Genomic DNA, 22,958 nt, shown 5'->3' on the forward strand with positions numbered 1-22,958 from the left:
TCTTTAATTAGCTTAAAAATTAATTTAATTTCATCAACTTTAATTAAATTGGTTATTTATAGGGGAACATAGTCTAGGTCGGCCACCTTTTTGACTTTTGTTTATAACTTTTTTTTAAAAATGAATTTGGACAATTGAAGTATATGGTTGGAAAGTCCTGTTTAATAGGAACATTTTTTCTGTACAAAGTAAATTGACAGGTTTAAAAATGAAAAAGTTATAAAGATTTAAAAAAAAAAAAATTTGTAGTCCAGGTTGGCCATTACAGTCAAGGTCGGCCATGTTTAAAATTCAAAGGGCATTAATCGTTAAAAACTAAAATAACATGTTTGGAGTTACGGAAAATTGATTCTTTATTGTTTACAGTTTGTAACTTAATGAAATAACAAAATAATAACAATAAACAATTTAAAAAAATAAATATAAATAAAAAAAAGTTTTGCACTAAAATATTAATAAAATTAAATAAAAATATTAATAAGATGATCAATTATATTATGAGTTATACAGAATTGCAGTTTTTGCAAATGAAGTAGCTCGTCCTCAACTTTGCGCATTTTAAACACATAGTGGCCGACCTTGACAGTAAGTAACATTACCGAATTGTTGTAACCATAAAGAAATACGTTTCGGGATTCGATTTTTTACTTTGTTTTCCTTTCAACCATGAGTCCCACAAATTTTCTGCATACTTGCCTTGACGATTCAATTTGTTTTTTATCTTTTATTAATGGTTTTTCACATTATGCACAAAACTTTTTTTGAGCTTTTTTTGTACCGACGTCACAGAAAACACAATTTTCGATTTTCCGAAAATGTAATTGAACAAAAAGTTAGGTTTCACTAAGACAAGCTTCGACAAAAATGCGCGTAGGTGGCGCTAGTGAACTTGACAAAAAAACGCGAGTGGCCTACCTAGACAGTAGGCCAACCTTGACTACATTCCCCTATTAATCGTAGATTTTTATTCGTATTTTAATCTTTGAAACGATTTGAATATTTTCTTTATGGGAAATATTTCTTAATTTTGCAAATTTTGTAGAATATTAATTAGCCGTAATTAGATGAAAAATTAATTTATTTTGAATCAACTTTGATTAAAGTTAAAGGAAAAAGAAAAGTTTGCATTATATTTTGAAATTTAATGGTAAAAATCTTTTTTTTTGTATTATATAACAAAAACACATTTCACATGCACGTTTTTATTTTCTCATAGAGAAAAATTATTTTATCTCTACGATTTTTTAGAATACCTCTAAAATTTCTTTTTCATCTTTGTAATGTATTTTTGAAACGTATTAAATTTGCATGATTATAAATTATTTTTAATAAATTCAAATTTCTATATAATAATTTAAAATAATAATTAAAATCATTTAATAATTTTAAATAGTAATTAAAATTATTAAATAAAATAAAAATGGCATTTATTAATTTATTCAATGTTGTATTTTTATAACGTAAAATTAATACCTAATATTCATTGTTTTTAATATTAATTTTATTACATTTTCTGTAAATTTGAATTGAAAAAATGTTTATTAGTTTGAATTAGGAAAGTTTACTAATAAATTTGTAGAAATTATTATTTATCAGTAAAATTTTTTAATTCAAAAGCAAAAAGTAACTAATTTGAATTATTAAACAATTTTACTAATTTAAAATTTAGAGAGTGTATTTACGGAGAAAAAAGATATTATTAATTTATTATAGAATTATAACAAATCTGTGAGTTTGTTGGGTGAGAACTTTGTTGGTACTTTATTAATGATCCGATTATCAATGTAACAATCCCTTTTTTCCGTGAATTATTTATTAAATGTAAAATTTATAAAAGGGGGATTAGAGAGGAGAAAACTTGGTAAATTTTTTAAAAGCATGTACTTTTATCTTTTGAATAATTATATTTTCTTGCAATTCTCTTGAATTATTTTATAATATATTTCTACTTTTTCGAAGTAGAGCTTATATTGATAAAGCAAAAATATTTGCCGTTGTTATTAAAAAGAATATTTCAGTTAATATTTACGCAAGCAAATTTTTTTCATTGTTCCATTAAACAATTTTTAAGTAAACAGAATTTCAGAATGTTCAAATTTTTGCGAATTTCATTATGTTTAATTTAAATTGAATAAATTTTTATAATTAAAATTAATTCAATTTAATTGAGAGAATAGTTTTGCCTTGTTTTTCTAAATTAGTTTTCTTTCAATTAATTTAATTGAAATTAATTTTATATAATTAAAATCAATTTAACTTAATTACGTTGAGAGGATTGTTAGAATTGTCCCCTCTTGTTCTCTCAATTATTTGTTTCAATTAATTTTTTTTCTAATTAAAATTAATTTCATCTAATTGAAATCAATTACATAAATTTAACTAAAATCAAATTTATTAAATTGAAATTAATTTTATTTGATTGAAATTTATAAACGCAGCGTAATAATTATTATAATAGATCAATAAGAATAGTTGGAGTAATAATTATTGTGAAATAATTTAATTGTCTGCCAAAATAATTATTATTACACACACTATTATTATTGGACTATTATAATAATTATTATTTCTTAATTAGTTTAATTTGATATAATTTATTAAAACTTTACTTAAAGTTATGCAAAAATTAATGGAAAAGTTGCAATAAATTTTGTTTGGAACTTGGAAAAAAATTTGATTTACAGAAATATTGGTAGTTTTTTTTATTGCACAATTATGTTTCCTTATTCAATATGCAAATTAATTGACTAACAAAATAATCATTATTACACACACTATTATTGTTGCATCATTTTAATAATTATTACACTCAGTATGATTGTTGCATTATAATAATTATTACACATTATTAATATTATTATTATTTTTTCTTTTTTGCATCATTCTAATAATTATAATGCTTTGTTTATTGTAAGAACTATTGATAGAAATAAGATCCAATTTTCTTTTTCACATAATGCTTTAATTCAAAAGAAAAAAAGTATATAATTTGCTTTAGATAGAATGCTTGTTTGTCTGAGATGTTTGATTCCTTTTTTCTTGCGTTTATCGAAATTTTCTTTTTTAACTAAAATTTTTTATTCTTTTTTTTTTTTGATAATAATTGGTTCATTTTTCAGTGCCACCACAATGGAAAATTGAGCCGGTGAACCAAGATGCCATTGTGGGTCACAGCGTTTCCATCGCTTGTCAAGCTGAGGGATTTCCGATTCCATCCGTAACTTGGAAGCAATCTAACAGTAAGTCATAGATCTTTAAGATGAAACGTAAATCTGACCTAGAACTAAAACTGAGTTTCATTAAATTTTTGCACTTTGATCACAAAGCGAAAATTCGGGGTTTTTTTTTTTTTTGTTCTGTAATTCAGAAGTCTTTTTTTCACTCTCTCTCCCTGTCTCTCGCTCACTATTTCCTTCTCACACGCTCACTTTTCTGTCATCAAATGTAGATCGATGGGAAATAAAGCTTTTAGGCAACTTTCAAAGCGATAGAGTCAATTCATGTTTTATACTTTGGAATAAAAGCAGCTGAAATTCTGGATAAAATAACTTGAATATTAAATTTCTCTTTGTTCCGTTTCCATTAATATTCTGACAAATTAATATTAATCGATCAGAGTATGATAGTTGAGTCTATAGAATTTTGGTTTGATTAAAGTGTTACGATTTATGAATATTATATATATGTATGTGATGGATTTGGAATTTAGAATTTTGAAAACGATTCTTTTTCGAATATTTTCAAGAAAGCAGCTTCGGAATATTTTATTCATAATACATTTTTGGAATATTTTATTCATAATACATTTTTGAAATATTTTATGCAAAATGTATTTTTAGAATATTGTATAATATCAAAAATATCTTTCGCTATAAAATTTTCTGATTTTTTAAGAATTTTAAATCAATTTGATTTTATTGATTTTGTATTTTACTAATTACACTAGGGAATTACAATAATTTCAACAATTTTGGCTGACTGACACTTTTTTTTGCTACTTATATGAAATTTGCATTAAACAATATTGTCTGACTAAAAATATCCTTTACTACTGACAAGAGACAAGAAAAAAATTATGTCAGACTACAATTTTACTTGCAATTCTCTTTATAAATAATAAAATTTTTCTCTGATATTCAATTATTTTACAAAATTTCAATTATTTTCAAAAGACTTCTAAAATTCAATAATTTTCAATATCTACTATTTCAATAAAATTTTCCAAAAGAATTCCATTATTAAAAAAAATTTGAATAAAATTCTCCGCAAGCATTCAATTATTTTCATAAATAATAAAACTCATTGTAGAATTTCAATTATTTTTAATGCAATTTTAACCGAATTCTTCGAAAAATGTAATTATTCTTCTTAAAAATTTCATTAAAATTCGTTCAAAGAATTTAATGATTTAAAAAATTTGTTGTTAACATTTTTTTATGAGAATTTAATTTCAAGAAACATGAAATTAATAAATTATTATTTATTTTTGTATTTAAATAATTGAATTCTCGTAGAATTTACTAATGAAAATGGTTTTAAAAATGAATTTCAAGTAAACATTTTAGATTATAATTAAATATTAAAAGCATTTTAACGTGGATTTTTAGAAATAATTAAATTTTGAAAAAGTTTCAAACTAAAATCATTAAAATTCTTAATTTTTCATATTTTTGACAAAAAATTCTGTAGAATTAATTTTTAAAAGTTTAATAGAATTTTTATTGAAATTATTTCAAGTTTTTATTTTTCAATATATATTTAATTGCAGAATTTCCGAATAATTGAAATTTTGTAAAATTAAATTGTAAACGAATGAATTTGAAAATTCTCAAAGAACTTTTTTAAAAATTATTAAAAATAATGGATTTATTGAAGAATTTTAGTTAAAAACACTAGAAAAAAATTTAATTTTAGAGAAATTACAAATTATTACAGAAATTCAATTATTTTTACTTATAATAAAACTCATCGTAACGTTTAAATTATTTTTCATACAATTATAATTGAATTCCTTTGAAAAAATTAATTATATTCGTGCAAGTTTTAATAAAATTCGACAAAAGAATGCAATTATTTTCAATTATTAAAATTCTTTTTAAGAATTCAATTATTTTTACTAATAATAAAACTCATCGTAACGTTTCAATTATTTTTCATACAAAACAATTCTTAATCTTAATTTTTAATATTTTTCACAAAAAATTCTGTAGAATTAATTTTTAGAAGTTTAATAGGATTTTTATTGAAGTTATTTCAAGTTTTTATTTTTCAATCTATATTTAATTGCAGAATTTCCGAATAATTGAAATTTTGTAAAACTGAATTCAATAATTCAATAATTTTCAATATCTACTATTTCAATAAAATTATCGAAAAGAATTCCATTATTAAAAAAAATTAAACGAATGAATTTGAAAATTCTCAAAGAACTTTTTTAAAAATTATTAAAAATAATAGATTTATTGAAGAATTTTAGTTATAAACACTAGAAAAAAATTTAATTTTAGAGAAATTACAAATTATTGCAGAAATTCAATTATTTTTACTCATATAATAAAACTCATGGTAACGTTTCAATTATTTTTCATACAATTATAATTGAATTCCTTTGAAAAAATTAATTATATTCGTGCAAGTTTTAATAAAATTCAACAAAAGAATTCAATTATTTAAAATTTTTTTTTTTAAATTCTTTATGAGAATTGAATTTTGAGAAACATTCAATTATTCAATAAATTATTTACTTTTGCATTCAAATAATTAAATTCTTGTAGAATTTTCTAATAAAAATTGATTTAAAAATAAATTTTAGTTAAAATTTTAGATTATTATTGAATATTAAAAGCAATAAAGCGTGAATTTTTAGAAATAATTGAATTTTGAAATTAATTTTTTTGAAAAAGTTTAATTGAATTTTCTTTTATATTATTTGAAGTTTTTTATTTTCTAATAAGCATTTAATTAAAGAATTTAGGAATCATTGATATTTCCTGAATTTGAATATTGTAAACAAATGGATTTGAAAATTGCCAAAGAACTTTTTCGAAAATTATTAAAAATAATAGATATAAAGTAAAATTGTAGTTAAAAATTTTTGAAAATAATAATTGTATTGAAGTAATGAAAATAATTTTGAAGAAGTATAGGGGAACATAGTCTAGGTCGGCCACCTTTTTGTCTTTTGTTTATAACTTTTTTTTAAAAATGAATTTGGACAATTGAAGTATATGGTTGGAAAGTCCTGTTTAATAGGAACATTTTTTCTGTACAAAGTAAATTGACAGGTTTAAAAATGAAAAAGTTATAAAGATTTAAAAAAAAAAAAATTTGTAGTCCAGGTTGGCCATTACAGTCAAGGTCGGCCATGTTTAAAATTCAAAGGGCATTAATCTTTAAAAAATAAAATAACATGTTTGGAGTTACGGAAAATTGATTCTTTATTGTTTACAGTTTGTAACTTAATGAAATAACAAAATAATAACAATAAACAATTTAAAAAAATAAATATAAATAAAAAAAAGTTTTGCACTAAAATATTAATAAAATTAAATAAAAATATTAATAAGATGATCAATTATATTATGAGTTATACAGAATTGCAGTTTTTGCAAATGAAGTAGCTCGTCCTCATCTTTGCGCATTTTAAACACATAGTGGCCGACCTTGACAGTAAGTAACATTACCGAATTGTTGTAACCATAAAGAAATACGTTTCGGGATTCGATTTTTTACTTTGTTTTCCTTTCAACCATGAGTCCCACAAATTTTCTGCATACTTGCTTTCACGATTCAATTTGTTTTTTATCTTTTATTAATGGTTTTTCACATTATGCACAAAACTTTTTTTGAGCTTTTTTTGTACCGACGTCACAGAAAACACAATTTTCGATTTTCCGAAAATGTAATTGAACAAAAAGTTAGGTTTCACTAAGACAAGCTTCGACAAAAATGCGCGTAGGTGGCGCTAGTGAACTTGACAAAAAAACGCGAGTGGCCTACCTAGACAGTAGGCCAACCTTGACTACATTCCCCTAATATTCTTATAATATAAAATAATGATTTTATTACTTGGTCATCTTTAATTATTATAAAATACGAAGAAATCGATCACTCCGAGTCGAATCACTTCGAACTCGGAGTTATCGATATCTTCATGTTTTATAGTTATAAAAAAATTTAATAAACTAAAATTTCATTCAATGTAAAAAATAACACCAAAATTGATTATTTTAATTTTTTTTGTGTTAATTTAATCTGCAACACTTTTTAATACCTCACGATTTACTGTAAAGTTGTCTGACCGAATTTGTACTACTTAAATTTATTTCACATAACGTATAATAGTATAAGCGTATAAGTAGTAACAGAAATTTTTAGTCAGACAGAATTATTCAAATTATTGTAATTTCATACTGTAAATAGTAAAATACAAAATCAACCAGTCAATTAAAAATCAAAACTCTGTTAATGACTGACTATAACTGACTTTCTTTGCTGATATTAATTTTATGATATTTTTTGCAAAAAAAAAAAAAAAAATCGACTAGTCCTTTAATTTATTGTTCCTAACTTCTTATACAAAAGAATACTCGGAATATTTTCTTATCTCCGAAAAAGAAAGGTTATTAATTTCCCATTTTTTTTCTTCGCAATTCCCACGATGCTACCAACCACGTGCAATATATAAAATTTCCACCTAATTGACTCAGTGAAATTGTAATTTGTAAAAGAAAAAGAAATTTTCCTTCTAACATAAAAATGAATCACCACTTCAGTTCTTGGTTTATATTCAACATTCCTCATCGATATCATTATTATACAAAAGCCAATTATATTGTATCCATCTTGACTCAATATAATGAATCTAAAAATTCCGTCTTTTATCTGCGATCGATACAACGACGTTCCTTGAAACAGCTTGAATAGAGAATATCGCGAGTTGAAAATACATTTTCAACATTATAATGGTATCTCCGAATTGGAAATATAGAGAAGGTTAAAAAAAACTTTTTTTATATATATATATAGATATACGTAAGTTCTGTACGGGTACACAATGGGCTCCTCTTTTGAAAATGAATGGTCTGTCGGGGAAAATCGGAGTAGCCATCGCCATATGTATATATATGTATAGAGAAGAGTCTGCGTGCGTCTAACATACTTCATCAAAGACATTTCACGGAAAAAGAAACGAAACTTTGAAAATATTCCTTTCTGTGACCCATTGAACGTGCTCTTGCTTTCAAATCGGAAACGAAGGTCCTGCAGAAAAGGTTTTTATCCTTAATGGTTAAACGATAAGTCGAACAACTTTATTACGCGTGAAACTTCGATTTGCTTCTTATACGTATATATGTATACACATATAAACCCCCCAATAGTGTAAAATCAATTTTCTTTGCTTCTATTACATTATACTATTAAAACGTGACTGGCATAGAAAAACAAAATGATTTTCCAAGTTTTTCCCATTTTTTGAAATATTAAACTTGTACACTTATATATACTGTGAACGTAAAATATTTATTTTCTACTTTTAGTTTTGAGGTCAGACCTACAGTTTTATAGTTTAAATGTATTTTTACTAATACAACGGCTTAATATAAATTCGGTGCAAGTAGTAAAATACAAATTCAGTCAGACAAAGTGTTTAAAAAATTTGTTTTACGTAAGTAGTACAAGTCCGTCTAAAGTAAGACTGTAAAGTTTGTGTTTTTAATCTGTTCTTTTCATTAGACTGAATAAAATTAAAATATCAATAAGTATTAGTCAGTATTTCTGAATTTTACTATTGATAAAAATATTTTCAGTAGTGAATGCAAAATTTTCGTCAGACAAAATTAAAAAAAGATTTCATATGGAAAAATAAAGGACACTAGAATGATAATTTTCCAAGTGGTAAAACATAGTTTTCGTCAGACTGTCTAAAAATTTGACTAGTTAAAATTATTTTTAGTAGATACAACAAGTAAAACAATTAAAAAAAAATGTAAAATTAATTTTTTTTTACCTTTACAGTCAGTTTTTTAATTAGTAGTGTAGGGTAATTTTAGTCAGACTAACAAGTTTTAGTTTAAACTAATAGAAATTTTTTTTATCAGATTGCCTGAATTCTAATTTCTACAATTATTTTGTAACAGTTAAATTTTCGTCAGACGTTATGATAATGAGATTTTATTCCATTAACTAAATTGAAATCAAAATAGTGATAAGTAGTAGAATATAGTTTTAGTCAGACTTTCTGTACTTTACAAACAATGATTTCTTTTAGTAGTGCAAGAAAAATGTTCGTTAGCCAAAACTAGATTTTTGTACTTTTTTTAAAAAGTGGTAAAAATTTTTTTACTTATTCTCGGTAAAATTTCAGGTATTTTCAAAAATTTTCCTGAATTCAATTATTTTCAATATCTACTATTTTCAAATTCGAGGAAATAATTCAATTATTTAAAAAAAATTTGAATATAATTTTGAACAAACCTTTAATTATTTTCACAAATAATAAAAATTTCACAGGAATTCCATTATTCCTTTTTATAAATTTCTTCGCAATAATTCAAATATTTTCAGAAATAATAAATTTTTTACAGGAATTCAATAATTTTAATAAATAATAAAACTCAACGTAGAATTTCAATTATTTTTAATAAAAATTCGTCAAGAACATTTAATTATTTAAAAATTTGTTGACTAAATTATTTATGACAATTCAATTTTAAAAAAAACATTCAGTTATCCAATAAACTAGCCAAATTATCCGTGCGGAAATGAGTTTTCAAAAATATATCGAAAAAATCAATTATATAACAAAATTTTATACAATTTATTTTTTACAATAATTCAATTATTTTAACTAATAATAACATTTTTCATGGAAATTAAATTTTTTTTTAATTTTTGATAAAATTCTAACCAAATAAAGCAATAAAGTTTTCCACAAGAATTCAATTATTTAAAATAAAATTTCCGTAATATTTATTATATTTCGAAAAAATTAATTATTTAAAAGAATGTTTATAAAATTTTTATGCAGAATTCAATTATTTTCAAAAATAACAAAATTATTCACAGAAATTCAATTATTTTTGAAAATTTTAATAAAATTCTTTGCAATTATTCAATTATTTTCACAAATAATAAAATTCATCGCAGGATTTCAATTATTTTTAATACAATTTTACAGGAATTGCTCAAAAAATGTAATTATTCTTAAAAATTTAATTTCAATTCCTCGAAAAAATCAATTGTTTAAAAAAATGTTTTTTTTAAATTCTTTAGAAGAATTCAATTATCTACAAAAATATTAGAATTTTTAACAGTAATTCAATTATTTTCAACTATTTTAATAAAATTGTTCAAAAGAAATTAATCATTTTAAATAAAATTTTAATAAAATTTTTTTGAAATAATATAATTATTCTTTTAGATTTTAATAAAATTCTTCCTGAAAATTTAATTATTTACATAAATAATTCTTCGAACAAATTCAATTATGTCGATAAATAAGAAAATTATTCCCGAAAATTCAATTATTTTGAGGTTTTTTAATAAGATTCTTTGCAAAATTCAATTATTTTCATAAATAACAATATACATCACAATAATTCAATTATTTTTAAAAGTAATAAATTTCTTTTTGGAAATTCCATTTTTTTTAAATTCTAATAAAATCGTTCGCAAGAATTGAATTATTTGCATAAATAATAAAATAATTTTTAGGACTTCAATTATTTTCAAAAAAATGTAATAAAATTTCTCACAGACATTCAATTATTGTCAATAATAATTTTAATAGAATTTTTTGTAAAATTTAATTATTTTTAAAAACTTTTTGCAATTCAATGAATTTCAATATCTACTATTTTCATAAAATTTCCAAACATAATTAAATTATATATTTAAAAATTTTTTTGTAATGATCTTTGTAAGAATTCAATTCTTTTCATGAATAATAAAAATTTCTCAGTAATTCAATTATTTAAATTAGAATTTGCATAAAATTAGTCGAAAGAAATGAATTATTTACAAATTTTTATAAAATTCTTCGCAAGAATGACATTATTTTAATAAATATTATTGCAATGCCCACAAAAAAAATTTATGTAGTCAAAAGCGTAATTTTTATGAAAGTGTTTAAAAGTAATTTTTAGTCAGACCTAATTTTTTAAATTTCTGCAATTTCATAGTGGAAGTACTAAAATAAAAATTTATTTAGAAAAATTACTTAAAGAATAACTTTTTATTGAAGTTTAAGTAGAAAAAGTTCACTATAGTCAGACCAATGCTTCCTGCAAGTAGTGCAAGTAATTATATTTTCTTTTTTAAGTAGTAAAATATAGTTTTAGTCAGACTTTTTAAATTTACAACTTCTTATTGTTTTCAGTAGTACAAGTAAAGTTGTGATCAGACATAATTTGTGTCTCGTTATCTTTTATCGAACAAATAGTTTCATCCGGACAAAACAATTAAATCCAAATATAGTAGAAGTGGTAAAAAAAAAAAAAAAAAGTGGTAAAAAATGGTCGATAAAAATTTCTGATTAAATCCAAAGTAGTACAAATCCGTCTACAGTCAGACGTTACCATAAAGAAAATTATTTTCATCCAAGACAACATGATTTAATATTTCCTGTCCCACTTCTAAAAATTCAATTTTTCATAATTTTTCAAACATATAATTCTTCCCTCTAAAAACAGACACTTTATTATAGAAGAATAATATTTCTCTTTTTTCCGCATAATAAGTATAGCTTGCATATTCTTTGAAAAAAAAAGTTGTCTTGCAAGACACACCTCGCGGCACTGTGGGAGTTTAAAGTACGTCAGGAGCATATCACGGATGAAAGTAATCTTCTCCCTCTTCTATGTATATATATATCTATATATATACATCTATGGAAGAGAGCTTATTTTCGGTTTGAATGAAACCGCTGAGAATGTCGATCAGCAAAATTTCTGATGGAGATCGACTCTGAATTTCCTCTAGCTTGAATTATGAGTCAATGAAAGCCGCATTACCACGCGAATGCGCCATGTTCATGTAAAGATCATCCTATCGCCTTCCAAGATTGTTGAAGGAACTTTCCAAACAAAAGAGCCTTTCGCTGTATAACGTGGCGCGCACGGAATCGAAAAACTAGCCTCAAGCAAAATATTCTTGAATAAAAAAGAAAATTTCACTCAAAAAGGAGAGAAAAAAAAATCTTCCCCGCATAGTGGAGAATAAAAAAATGCACTTTTTTTTAAATTCCCCATTTCCTTAAAAAAATAAAAAAAAATAAAAAAATTTAAAGCATGAAATATTTTTCAATTTTTAAAATATTTCAAAGATGTATAATATGTAATAAGGGAATTCAGGAGAAAATTAATTAACTATATTCAAATTCAAACCTTTTTTTAAATTAAACAACTTATAAAAGTATTTTGCTATAAAACATGAAGAAATCGATTGCTCCGAGTCGAAGACTCGGAGTGATCGATTTCTTCATTTTTTTATAATAATTAAAGATGATCGAGAGATAAAATCATTATTTTATATTATACACTGAAAAAAAATTTATTTCATTCAAGTAACCGATTAATTGACTATTAGCAATTAAATATTTACTTGAATCAAATAATATTTATTGGAGTCAATTAAGTGGTATTTGAACTAATAATAATTTCAGTATTTGAAGCAAATACCTTTTAATTGATTCTAATAAATCATAGTAAAACGTGAAGTGTTAAAATAACACCAGAGTGGATTAAAATAATCTGCAATAGTTTAATCCCTCTAGGATTAAATTAACACCAGAAAGAATTAAAATAATATGTTCTGGTGTTATTTTTAACTATGAATGAAATTTTACTTTAAATAAAACACCAAAGTCAACGATTTGTAAAAATTCAACGAATTCAGCTTCTTCAGGGAGAATAGTAAGTTAGCTATTAACTTAGTTACTAACTTACTAACTAACTTAGTAAAATAGTTACTAAATTCAATTGTGTTCAAAAATTTTTAAAAATTCTCGTCAAAATTTCACTTCTCTTTATAAATAATAAAATTTTTCTCTGATATTCAATAATTTTACAAAATTTTAATCAAATTCATATCAAAATTTCAATTATTTTCAAAAGTTCTCTAAAATTCAATGATTTTCAATATCTACTATTAAAATAAAATTTTACAAAAGAATTCCATTATTAAAAAAAATTTGAATAAAATTCTAAGCAAACATTCAATTATTTTCATGAATAGTAAAAATTTTTACAGAAATTCAATTATTTACAAATTTTTTTTATAAATTTCTTCGCAATAATTCAATTATTTTCATAAATAATATTTTTACAGGGATTTAATTATTTTTATAAATAATAAAATTCTTTTAGGAATTCAATTATTTTCATAAATAATAAAAATCATTGCATAATTTCAATGATTTTTAATGCAATTTTAAACGAATTCCTCGAAAAATGTAATTATTCTTAAAAATTTTATTAAAATTCGTCTAAAGAATTTAATGATTTAGAAAATTTGTTGATAACATTTTTTATGAAAATTTAATTTCAAGAAAAATGAAATTAATAAATGATTTATTTTTGTATTTAAATAATTGAATTCTCGTAGAATTTACTAATAAAAATGGTTTTTCATTTCATAAAAATGAATTTCAGTTAAAACTTTAGATTATAATTAAATATTAAAAGCATTATAACGTGGATTTTTATAAATAATTAAATTTTGAAAAAGTTGCAAACTAAAATCATTGAAATTCTTAATTTTTCATATTTTTGACAAAAAATTCTGTAGAATTAATTCTTTTTTAAAGTTTACCAGGATTTTTATTGAAATTATTTCAAGTTTTTATTTTCCAATAAATATTTCATTGCAGAATTTTCGAATAATTGAAATTTTGTAAAATTGAATTGTAAACGAATGAATTTGAAAATTCTCATAAAACTCATCGCAGCATTTCAATTATTTTTCATACAATTATAATTGAATTCCTTGAAAAAAGTAATTATGTTCATGAAAGTTTTAATAAAATTCAACAAAAAGAATTCAATTATATAAAAATTTGTTACTAAAATTCTTTATGACAATTGAATTTTGAGAAACATTAAATTATTCAATAAATAATTTACTTTTGCATTTAAATAATTAAATTCTTGTAGAATTTTCTATAGTAAAAATTGATTTTGATTTCATAAAAATGAATTTCAGTTGAAATTTTAGATTATAATTAAATATTAAAAGCAATAGAGCGTGAATTTTTAGAAATAATTGAATTTTGAAATTAATTTTTTTGAAAAAGTTTAATTGAATTTTCTTTTATATTATTTGAAGGTTTTATTTTCTAATATGCATTTAATTAAAGAATTTAGGAATAATTGCGCGAAATTGAATATTGTAAACAAATGGATTTGAAAATTGACAAAGAACTTTTTCGAAAATTATTAAAAATAATTGATATAAAGTAAAATTGTAGTTAAAAATTTTTGAAAATAATAATTGAATTGAAATAATGAAAATAATTTTGAAGAAGTATAATATTCTTATAATATAAAATAATGATTTTATTACTTGGTCATCTTTAATTATTATAAAATATGAAGAAATCGATGACTCCGAGTCGAAGACTCGGAGTTATCGATATCTTCATGTTTTATAGTTATAAAAAAATGTAATAAACTAACATTTCATTCATTATAAAAAATAACACCAAAATTGATTATTTTAATCTTTTTTAGTGTTAATTTAATCTGCAACACTTTTTAATACCTCACGATTTACTGTGATATTATTTGATTCAATTAAATATTTAATTGATAATAGTCAATTAATCGGTTATTTGAATCAAATAAATTTTTTTCAGTGTAAAAATATTGTTACTGTAACTTCTACAAAATTATTTTCATATTCAATTATTATCTAAAATTTTAACTAAAATTGAATTTTATGAAATGAAAATCAGTTTTTATTAGAAAATTTTATGAGAATTGAATTATTTAAATACAAAAGTAAATTATTTATTGAATAATTGAATGTTTCTTAAAATTTAATTCTTATAAAGAATTTTATTAACAAATTTTTGAATAATTGAATTCTTTTGACGAATTTAAAAAAATGTTTAAAAATAATTGCATTTTTTAAGGAACTTGATTAAAATTGTATTAAAAATAATTGGAATTCTTCGATGAGTTTTCTTATTTTTAAAAATAATTAAATTTTATTGAGAAAAAATTATAAAAAATTTGTAAATAATTGAATTCCTGTGAAATTTTTATTATTTATGAAAATAATTAAATGTTTGCGTACAATTTTATAAAAAAAATTTTTTTAAATATTTGATTTCTTTTGGGTAGTCTTATTAAAATAGTAGATACATTAATAATCATTGAAATAAGGAAACTTTTTTTAAAAGTAATTGAAATTTTGACAAGAATTTTTATAAAATTTTTCAAAATAATTGAATTTTAAAGAAGAATTTTATTATTTATAATTTATAAAGTTAATTGGGATTTTGACAAATTTGTCTTCAATTTTGAACATAATTTTTCTATAAATAAATTATTTTTAATAATTAATTAAATATATATTGACAAATTTAACTAATTTTAGAAGATTTTAAATTATTAATTTTTTTTTTAAATTCAAGTTCTTTTAAATTTTTAATTAAATTCATTTAAAATTAAAATTTTATAAAATTTCAAATTGAAACCGTTTGAAGTTCACTTATTTATAGAAATTATAAACCCAACTCTTTTAAAATTGAATTAGTTTTGAAATATTTAAGTAAAATTATTCATTAAATAATTTATTTATTTTATGATATAGTTGTTCTAGATTTAAGTTATTTAAGAAGAAATGTTTGTCAGAAATTAAAAAAAATTGAAGGTTTTGTATTATTATTTGTGGTAATTGCATAGTTTTATTAGGCAAACAAAAAAGACACAAAAATTCAGAATTTTCTTATATATTCTAAAAATTTAATTTTTTTCAATACTTTTAATAAGAATCCCTGACTTTTCCCGGAATTTCCTGTGTCAGAATATATGATACTATAGTTTTAATAATATTAAAACTATATTCCAATTCAAATTTTATTTTTATGAAAATAAATTTGAATTGAATATTTTTACGTTCTATTGTTTTTAAAATTGCAAATTTTATATTTAAAAAAGTGAGTAAAATGTTTCTAGGAAAATATTAATTTTACTAAGTAGTCTGTCTATAGTCAGTCTTTATTATTTTATCTTATCATTCAAAATTCGATTCTTGTAAATCTAATTTCAAAAAAATTAACTTTAATTTAAGTAGTAAAATAAAAATTCGGCTATAGACAAAATGTTTAAAAAATATTTTTCTCTATTCAAGTAGTGCAAATCAATTATTTTCAGTAGTGTAAATAAAATTATAGTCAGACATAATTTGTTTCCTGTTATGAAAACTAGAAACCTAATAACTAACTAATGACCAGTAAACTTTTTGTAAAAAGAAGAAGTGAACTAGTTAATTTTTTATATAAGTTTAAGTAGTGCAAATGCGTCTGCAGTCTGACTTTGTTATTATTATTTATATTATCTAAAATATAATATTCTAAACGATACTATACATTACAAATTAGTGTAAATTGAAATTAAGCAATAAAATACAAATTTGGTCAGACTTGTAAAAAAAAATTTTTTATTGAAGTTTAAGTAGTATATGTCGGTCTACAGTCAGACTTTATTATTCATTCAAGTATTTAATCAGTAGTATAACTTTCTTTTCGTCAGACTAAACTTTCACTTTCTACAATAATTTTCAGTAGTGCGAATAAAATTTCGTCAGACATAATTTTTTTCTCGTCTCTTATCAGTAGTAAAGAATATATTTTTAGTGAGAAGAAATTATTAAAATTACTGTAATTTTAATAACATGTAGTAAATCTAATAATACTAAAAAATAAAATGAAAAATCATTTTGTCTGACTAAAAATAACATTTACTACTGTTGCAAAAGCACACCAATTTTAATAAAACTGACTGAATAAATAAATAAATTGAAAACATGAACTAAACGATGATCGATAAGGAGAGTCTTCTACTTTCAGTTTACTCAAGCAGTAAACTAAATATAAAAAATAAAAAAAACGTCAAGTAAGAAAATTGCAAAAATTGCTCGTAAAATTTGAAAAAATATTCACACGAGGGTCATTTTTATAATGCACAACAATGTTCGTATCTTGTTTAGACATTTTTTTTCTCCTGTTTTCTCTTCACTACTTCTTCTTTTTTTTCTATCTTTATGCCGTTAAGGGGTTTTCCTTTTTTTTTACGAGCGCATTTACGTGTCATTTTGTTTGGAATATTCAGGTGAGAATCCAGGGGACTACAGGGAACTTGGTTATGGCGGAACCGAAGGAGCTGGAGTTGCTGCGAATGGGTCGTTGGTGATCCCAAGGGTATCTCGAGAGCACAGTGGCTCTTACCTATGCAAGGCAACCAACGGCATCGGTCCTGGTCTCAGCAAACTCATTCAGCTAACAGTTCATGGTAAAATATTTACGATACTATATATATACACTCTATCATATATATATGACTATATGACTATATAATGTATACTGCTTGCAAATAAGGGGATAAAAAGTCTTGTGGTCCCATCTGTTCCCAATAATATTATATAATATAAAACGCGACACATCAAATTTCAAACTACTCCACTGTTGTCGTATCTTCAATGTTGTTGCAACAAAATTGAAAAATCTATCTTTACACATACCTCAGGGGAAGCTCCAGGCACGTACAGACTTTATCGTGGAAAAATTCCCGCACTACAAAAAAATATACCAAAAAAAAAATATTCTGGATCTTTTTTAAATGTTAATTTTGGAATTTATAGATTTTTTGATTTTTCGACAATTTTCCTAATAAGATTAATAAGATTAAAATTTTGTTAAATTTTATGTTTTGTCAAATTGAAATTTTACAGATTTTTGTTCTTTACTTCTAAACAAAAATGGAAAATTGATAAACATTTGTGATTAAGAAATGGAAAATTTATTTATTTTGCATTATTTTTGTTTATGAATCACAATTTTTTTTAACAAAATTATTATTTGGATTTAGAAAAAGAAGAAATTTGCACAATTCCTATTTTTAATCTTATTTTTGGAACAGGATTATCCACAGAAATTAAGACATTCAAAAATTTTTAATTCAAACCTTTTTTTAGTTAAACAACTTATAACAATACAAAATGACCGAGAGATAAAATCCTTATTTTATATTATAAAAATATTGTTGCTGTAACTTCATCAAAATTATTTTCATCATTTTAATTCAATTATTATTTTCTAGAATTTTACATTATTTTTTATGAAAATAATCATTGAATTAAAAAAAATTATTATTTATCAAAATAATTGAATTCTTGTAAAATTTTTATTATTTATGAAAATAATAAAATGTTTGCATACAATTTTATTAAAAAAAATTTTAAATAATTGAATTCTTTTTGGGAAATTCTATTAAATAGTGGATATTGAAAATGATTGAAATTAGAAAAATGCATTTTATTTTTGAAAATAATTTAAGTTAAGACAAGAATAATTTTTTTTTTTAAATTGAATTTCTGCAATTATTTGTAATTTCTTCAAAATTGAATTTTTTTAGTGTTTTCAACCAAAAATTTTAATTAGAAAATTTTAAATTCTATTATTTTTAATATTGTTAATTTTATTTTAAAAAAAAGGTAGAAAGAAGTTATCCGCGCGCTTTAGCGCTCGAATTGTTGCTGGTTCTTTAAAAAATACGATTATATTTCAAAATAATTTTTAAAAGTAAAGAAATGAAATTCATTAAAATATAAAATTTATTTTAATTAAATTTGACAAAATTTTTAATTGTTTCGATTTTTTAAAATTATTTTCGGAAATACAATTATTTTTAAAAATTTTTAATTACATTTTTTCAAAAGAAACAATTTTTTGAAATTTCTGAATTTATTCAAAACTCGAATACTTTTTGTTGCACAAAAATTTAAAAACTTATTCTTATTTATTTTTCCACAGGAATTAAAATTTCAAATAATTTCAATGAAAAACCTCGTGAAATTTAATTATTTCTAAAAATTGCAACTGTAATTTTTCCAAAATTTAATTCTTTTTTTTAGAATTTTTAAATTAAATTATTCAAAACATTAAGAATTTTTAAAGAAAAATAATTTTTTAAAATAAAAATTTAAATATTTTTATACTTTTGTTTCTCTTAAATTTTCAAGGAATTTAATTTAAAAACCTTTTAAAATTTAAATAATTCCTAAAATTCCTGTTATATAACGTTTTAAATATTCAATTATTTTTTAAAATTTTAACTGAAAATTGTTTTAAATAAATTACTATCAGAATAAAATTCTTTCAAATAAAAAATTTTACAAAATTTCCAATTGTTTTAATTTTTAAAAATTATTTTCGGAAATTTAAGTATATCTTAAAAAATTTTAATCACTATTTTTCAAAAACATAATTTTTTCGGAATTTCCAAAATAAATTTTTCAAATTTCAATCATTTTTTAAAAATAAATATTTAAATACTAATTGTTCTTTATTTGCAAAAAATTTCGAAATACTTTCAATATATAAAACCATTGGAAAAATTTTTTACCAAAATTTTAATTTTATATTTGAAAGAATTTCATTTTACTTCTTTTAAAAATTTTATTGATATAATGGTATTTTTGAAGAATTATATTTTAAAAAATTATATTTTTGAAAAATAATATTTAAATATATTATAATAATTTTATTTATTTACATTATTAATCGAAATTTATTAACATGTTATTTCTATATTTATTTGTTTATTTAATTATTTATTTTTGATTCATTTACTTATTCATTTATTTACTATATTTTTTGGTTTTTTACCTATTTTTGTAATTTTTTGTAATTTTCAATTTTTTAAATTGTGAAATTAATGAAATTAATCAAATTAATCAAATTAATCAAATTAATAAAATAATAAATAAAATGAAATAAAAAATATAAAATGAAAAAGAAATCAAATTTGCTGAAATTTTTTCTACTGACAAGAGAGAAAAAATAAACTAAAAAGTAGGGAAAATTGTATTTTTCTTTTAGATATAAAAGTGGAATGAGTGGAAAAAAAGGAAGGGGGAGATTTGAAAAGAAAATTAAATTTAATGAAACTTTTGAGAAGCATATATATATAGATACATATAGAGTGCGTTTTCTTAGATTGCAAGTGAGGGTATATATCTCTCTCTCGACCCCTTTTACAGTAAATTTCACCATCTTCATAGAAACGTCATATGAATACTTGAATATACGTGCTATCTACTCTATGTACTCACATTTGTTTCACGTACTTATGCGGTTGCATTCAGCACGTCGCACAAGTCATAGCAGTACCGCACACCAGAAATTCTACACCAAGATCTGAATACAAACAGGGCACTACATATTCCTCACGTTTGCAATATAATAATAATAATTACAAATCAAGGCGAAAAAGAAAATTTCTCAACAAAAAAAATTCCCATTATTTGTAGTTTAAATTTTTTTTTAAATTAAATTTATTTACGAATTTCTTTTAAATTATTCAAAAACATCAATAACTTATTTTTTAAATAAATATTTAATTATTAATTTTCCATAAGAACTAAAATTTTTAAAAATTTCAAATTCAAATATTTAAAAAATTAAACAACTTATAAATAATTCTTATAAAACATGAAGAAATCGATCACTCTGAGTCTTCGACTCGGAGCAATCGATATCTTCATGTTTTATAATAATTAAAATTGCCCGACTGATAAAATCATTAATTTATATTTTAAGAATATTGTTACTGTAACTTATTCAAAATTACTTTCATCACTTAAATTCAATTATTATTTTCTAGAATTTTTAATTATTTTTCATGAAAATAATTCAAATCCTTAAAAAGAATTTTATTAGGTATTTATTAAAATAATGGAATTATTGCGAATAAATTTATAAAAAAAATTTGTAAATAATTGAATTCCTGTGAAATTTTTATAATTTACGAAAATAATTGAATGATTGTGTACAATTTTATTAATTTTTTTTTAAATAATAAAAAAATAATAGAAAAAATAAATTTTTCAATAAATAATAATTAAACCGATTATTCGATTCATTTAAGTACTTTTTTTGCTCTAAAAAATACTTATTATGATTAAAAATTATTTTTGTGTCTCATTGCAAATAAAAAAAAATACAAATAAAATATTTGTCGAAACGTTAAAGTTGATCCGAGCCCTGTAATTATAATAATTATTATAGTAATAACATTAATAATAACAATGATAATAATTATAATAATAATAATATTAATAATAACAATAATAATAAAATAATAATTGTAATAACAATTGTATTTGTATTTTATAATTACAATTGTTTTTCTAATTGTAATAATTGTAATAACAATCGTCATTGTAATTTTAATAATTAAAATAACAATTAGAAAAATAATATTGATAGTGTTATATTCAAATAGAAATTAACTTTTTCCTGAGGAATCGTTTGGAAACTTGAATTTTTTTAATCAAGGGGAATATTAATCAGAGTTTGAAATTCTTTCTTCAAGTTATAATTCTTTGGTTTTGTGCATAAATTACAATTTGAAATGATTAATGAAGAAGGTTCCGTGAACAGATTATTTGTAAAATGTCTAAAGCAGCAATTACCGAAGAGATGAAATTGTTTTTTTAATATTGAAAAAACTAGCTTTAGAGTGAATAATTAAAATTATTAGTCAAAGAAAAATGGGAAAACTAAAAACTAAAGATAAAATCTGTAAATAATAAAAGAAGCAAAAATAAATAATAAATAAAATAAATATTAATCTTCTCATGTGATGAGAATATACAAAAATAAATAAGAAAAGGAAAACATTTTTTAAAAGTAATAATAAAAATAATACAAAAATTATTAAAAAGGAAAATAATAATAGCAAAATAATACGTTTTTTTCAATATTGTGCAATAAGGAAAAATATTTTCCTCTTAAAAATTGTCACTCGTGTGTTAAGTAGCAAAGTTAATACTCAATTAAGGGAAGCTGTACATACATGTACAGAGAAAGAAGAATTGAAAAAGATTCAGAGAGCCTTCGAGCAAACCCTTGAGGGACGAGGTATTAAAGTCGTTGCTTTTCGAGTGGGTTGATTTATGTCAATACTTTTCCCGTATAAAGCCGGCCCCTTAAGAGACTTTTGCCGCAGTACAAGGCAAAATTTTATCGATCTATTTGTTTGTTTGTGTGTGTGAAACGTAATCTCTTAAAACAGCAGGACCATCGGTGACCGTACGAAGCACTGAGGAATCAGTGAGACGAGGTGAGAAAGTAACTTTGCGTTGTGAAGCCGAAGGAGATGCACCACTCGATCTCAGTTGGCGAACTCGTGGAAATACTGTTGGAAGTACTTATGACGATAGGTTTGTATTCAATTTACATCACTTTCCTTTTACATATATGCTTTCAATTTACGTACATATTAGGTGCAAATTCTCTACTTTGAAAAATTCAAAAAAGTTTGTTTAAATAAATTAAATTATTTAAACAAACTTTGTTGTTTTTAAAATTATACTTAAGAATAATTTTCAACTGTGTCGAAATTAAAAATTACAAACTTACATTTTTTTTCATTTATTACAAATTTATTTATTCAGGGCACTTTGTCTGACATGAGACTGACTTATTCCACTAGACTTTAGACTAAAGTAATTTTTACTTTTACATTTTTTAATTTCTGTAAAATTTCTTTATTTAAAATAACACTTTGTCTGACTTGAAACTGACTTACTCTACTGAAAATCGGAATTAAATGACTTTTACTTTTATTTTTTTCCAACTTACTTTATTTAGAATACATTGTCTGACTTGAAACTGACTTACTCTACTGAAAATCTGACTAAAATGATTTTTACTTTTATTTTTTTAATTC

The 22,958-nt window shown here is 21.9% G+C and overlaps 1 protein-coding gene across 8 annotated transcripts in view; it reads left to right on the forward strand.

The window, feature by feature from the left end:
- LOC122509294 (Down syndrome cell adhesion molecule-like protein Dscam2) overlaps window positions 1-22,958 on the forward strand; it is a 332,361-nt gene that overhangs the window by 264,440 nt on the left and 44,963 nt on the right. For all 8 annotated transcript variants that reach the window (XM_043623242.1, XM_043623243.1, XM_043623239.1 and 5 more), the window contains 3 exons: window positions 3,120-3,239; window positions 17,337-17,516; window positions 22,302-22,449. In XM_043623242.1, the coding sequence (XP_043479177.1) occupies window positions 3,120-3,239; window positions 17,337-17,516; window positions 22,302-22,449 (448 nt within the window). The remainder of the gene's footprint in view (window positions 1-3,119; window positions 3,240-17,336; window positions 17,517-22,301; window positions 22,450-22,958) is intronic.

This window comes from Leptopilina heterotoma, unplaced genomic scaffold (assembly GCF_015476425.1).
Source record: "Leptopilina heterotoma isolate Lh14 unplaced genomic scaffold, ASM1547642v1 Lhet_60, whole genome shotgun sequence".
Lineage (NCBI taxonomy): Eukaryota > Metazoa > Arthropoda > Insecta > Hymenoptera > Figitidae > Leptopilina > Leptopilina heterotoma.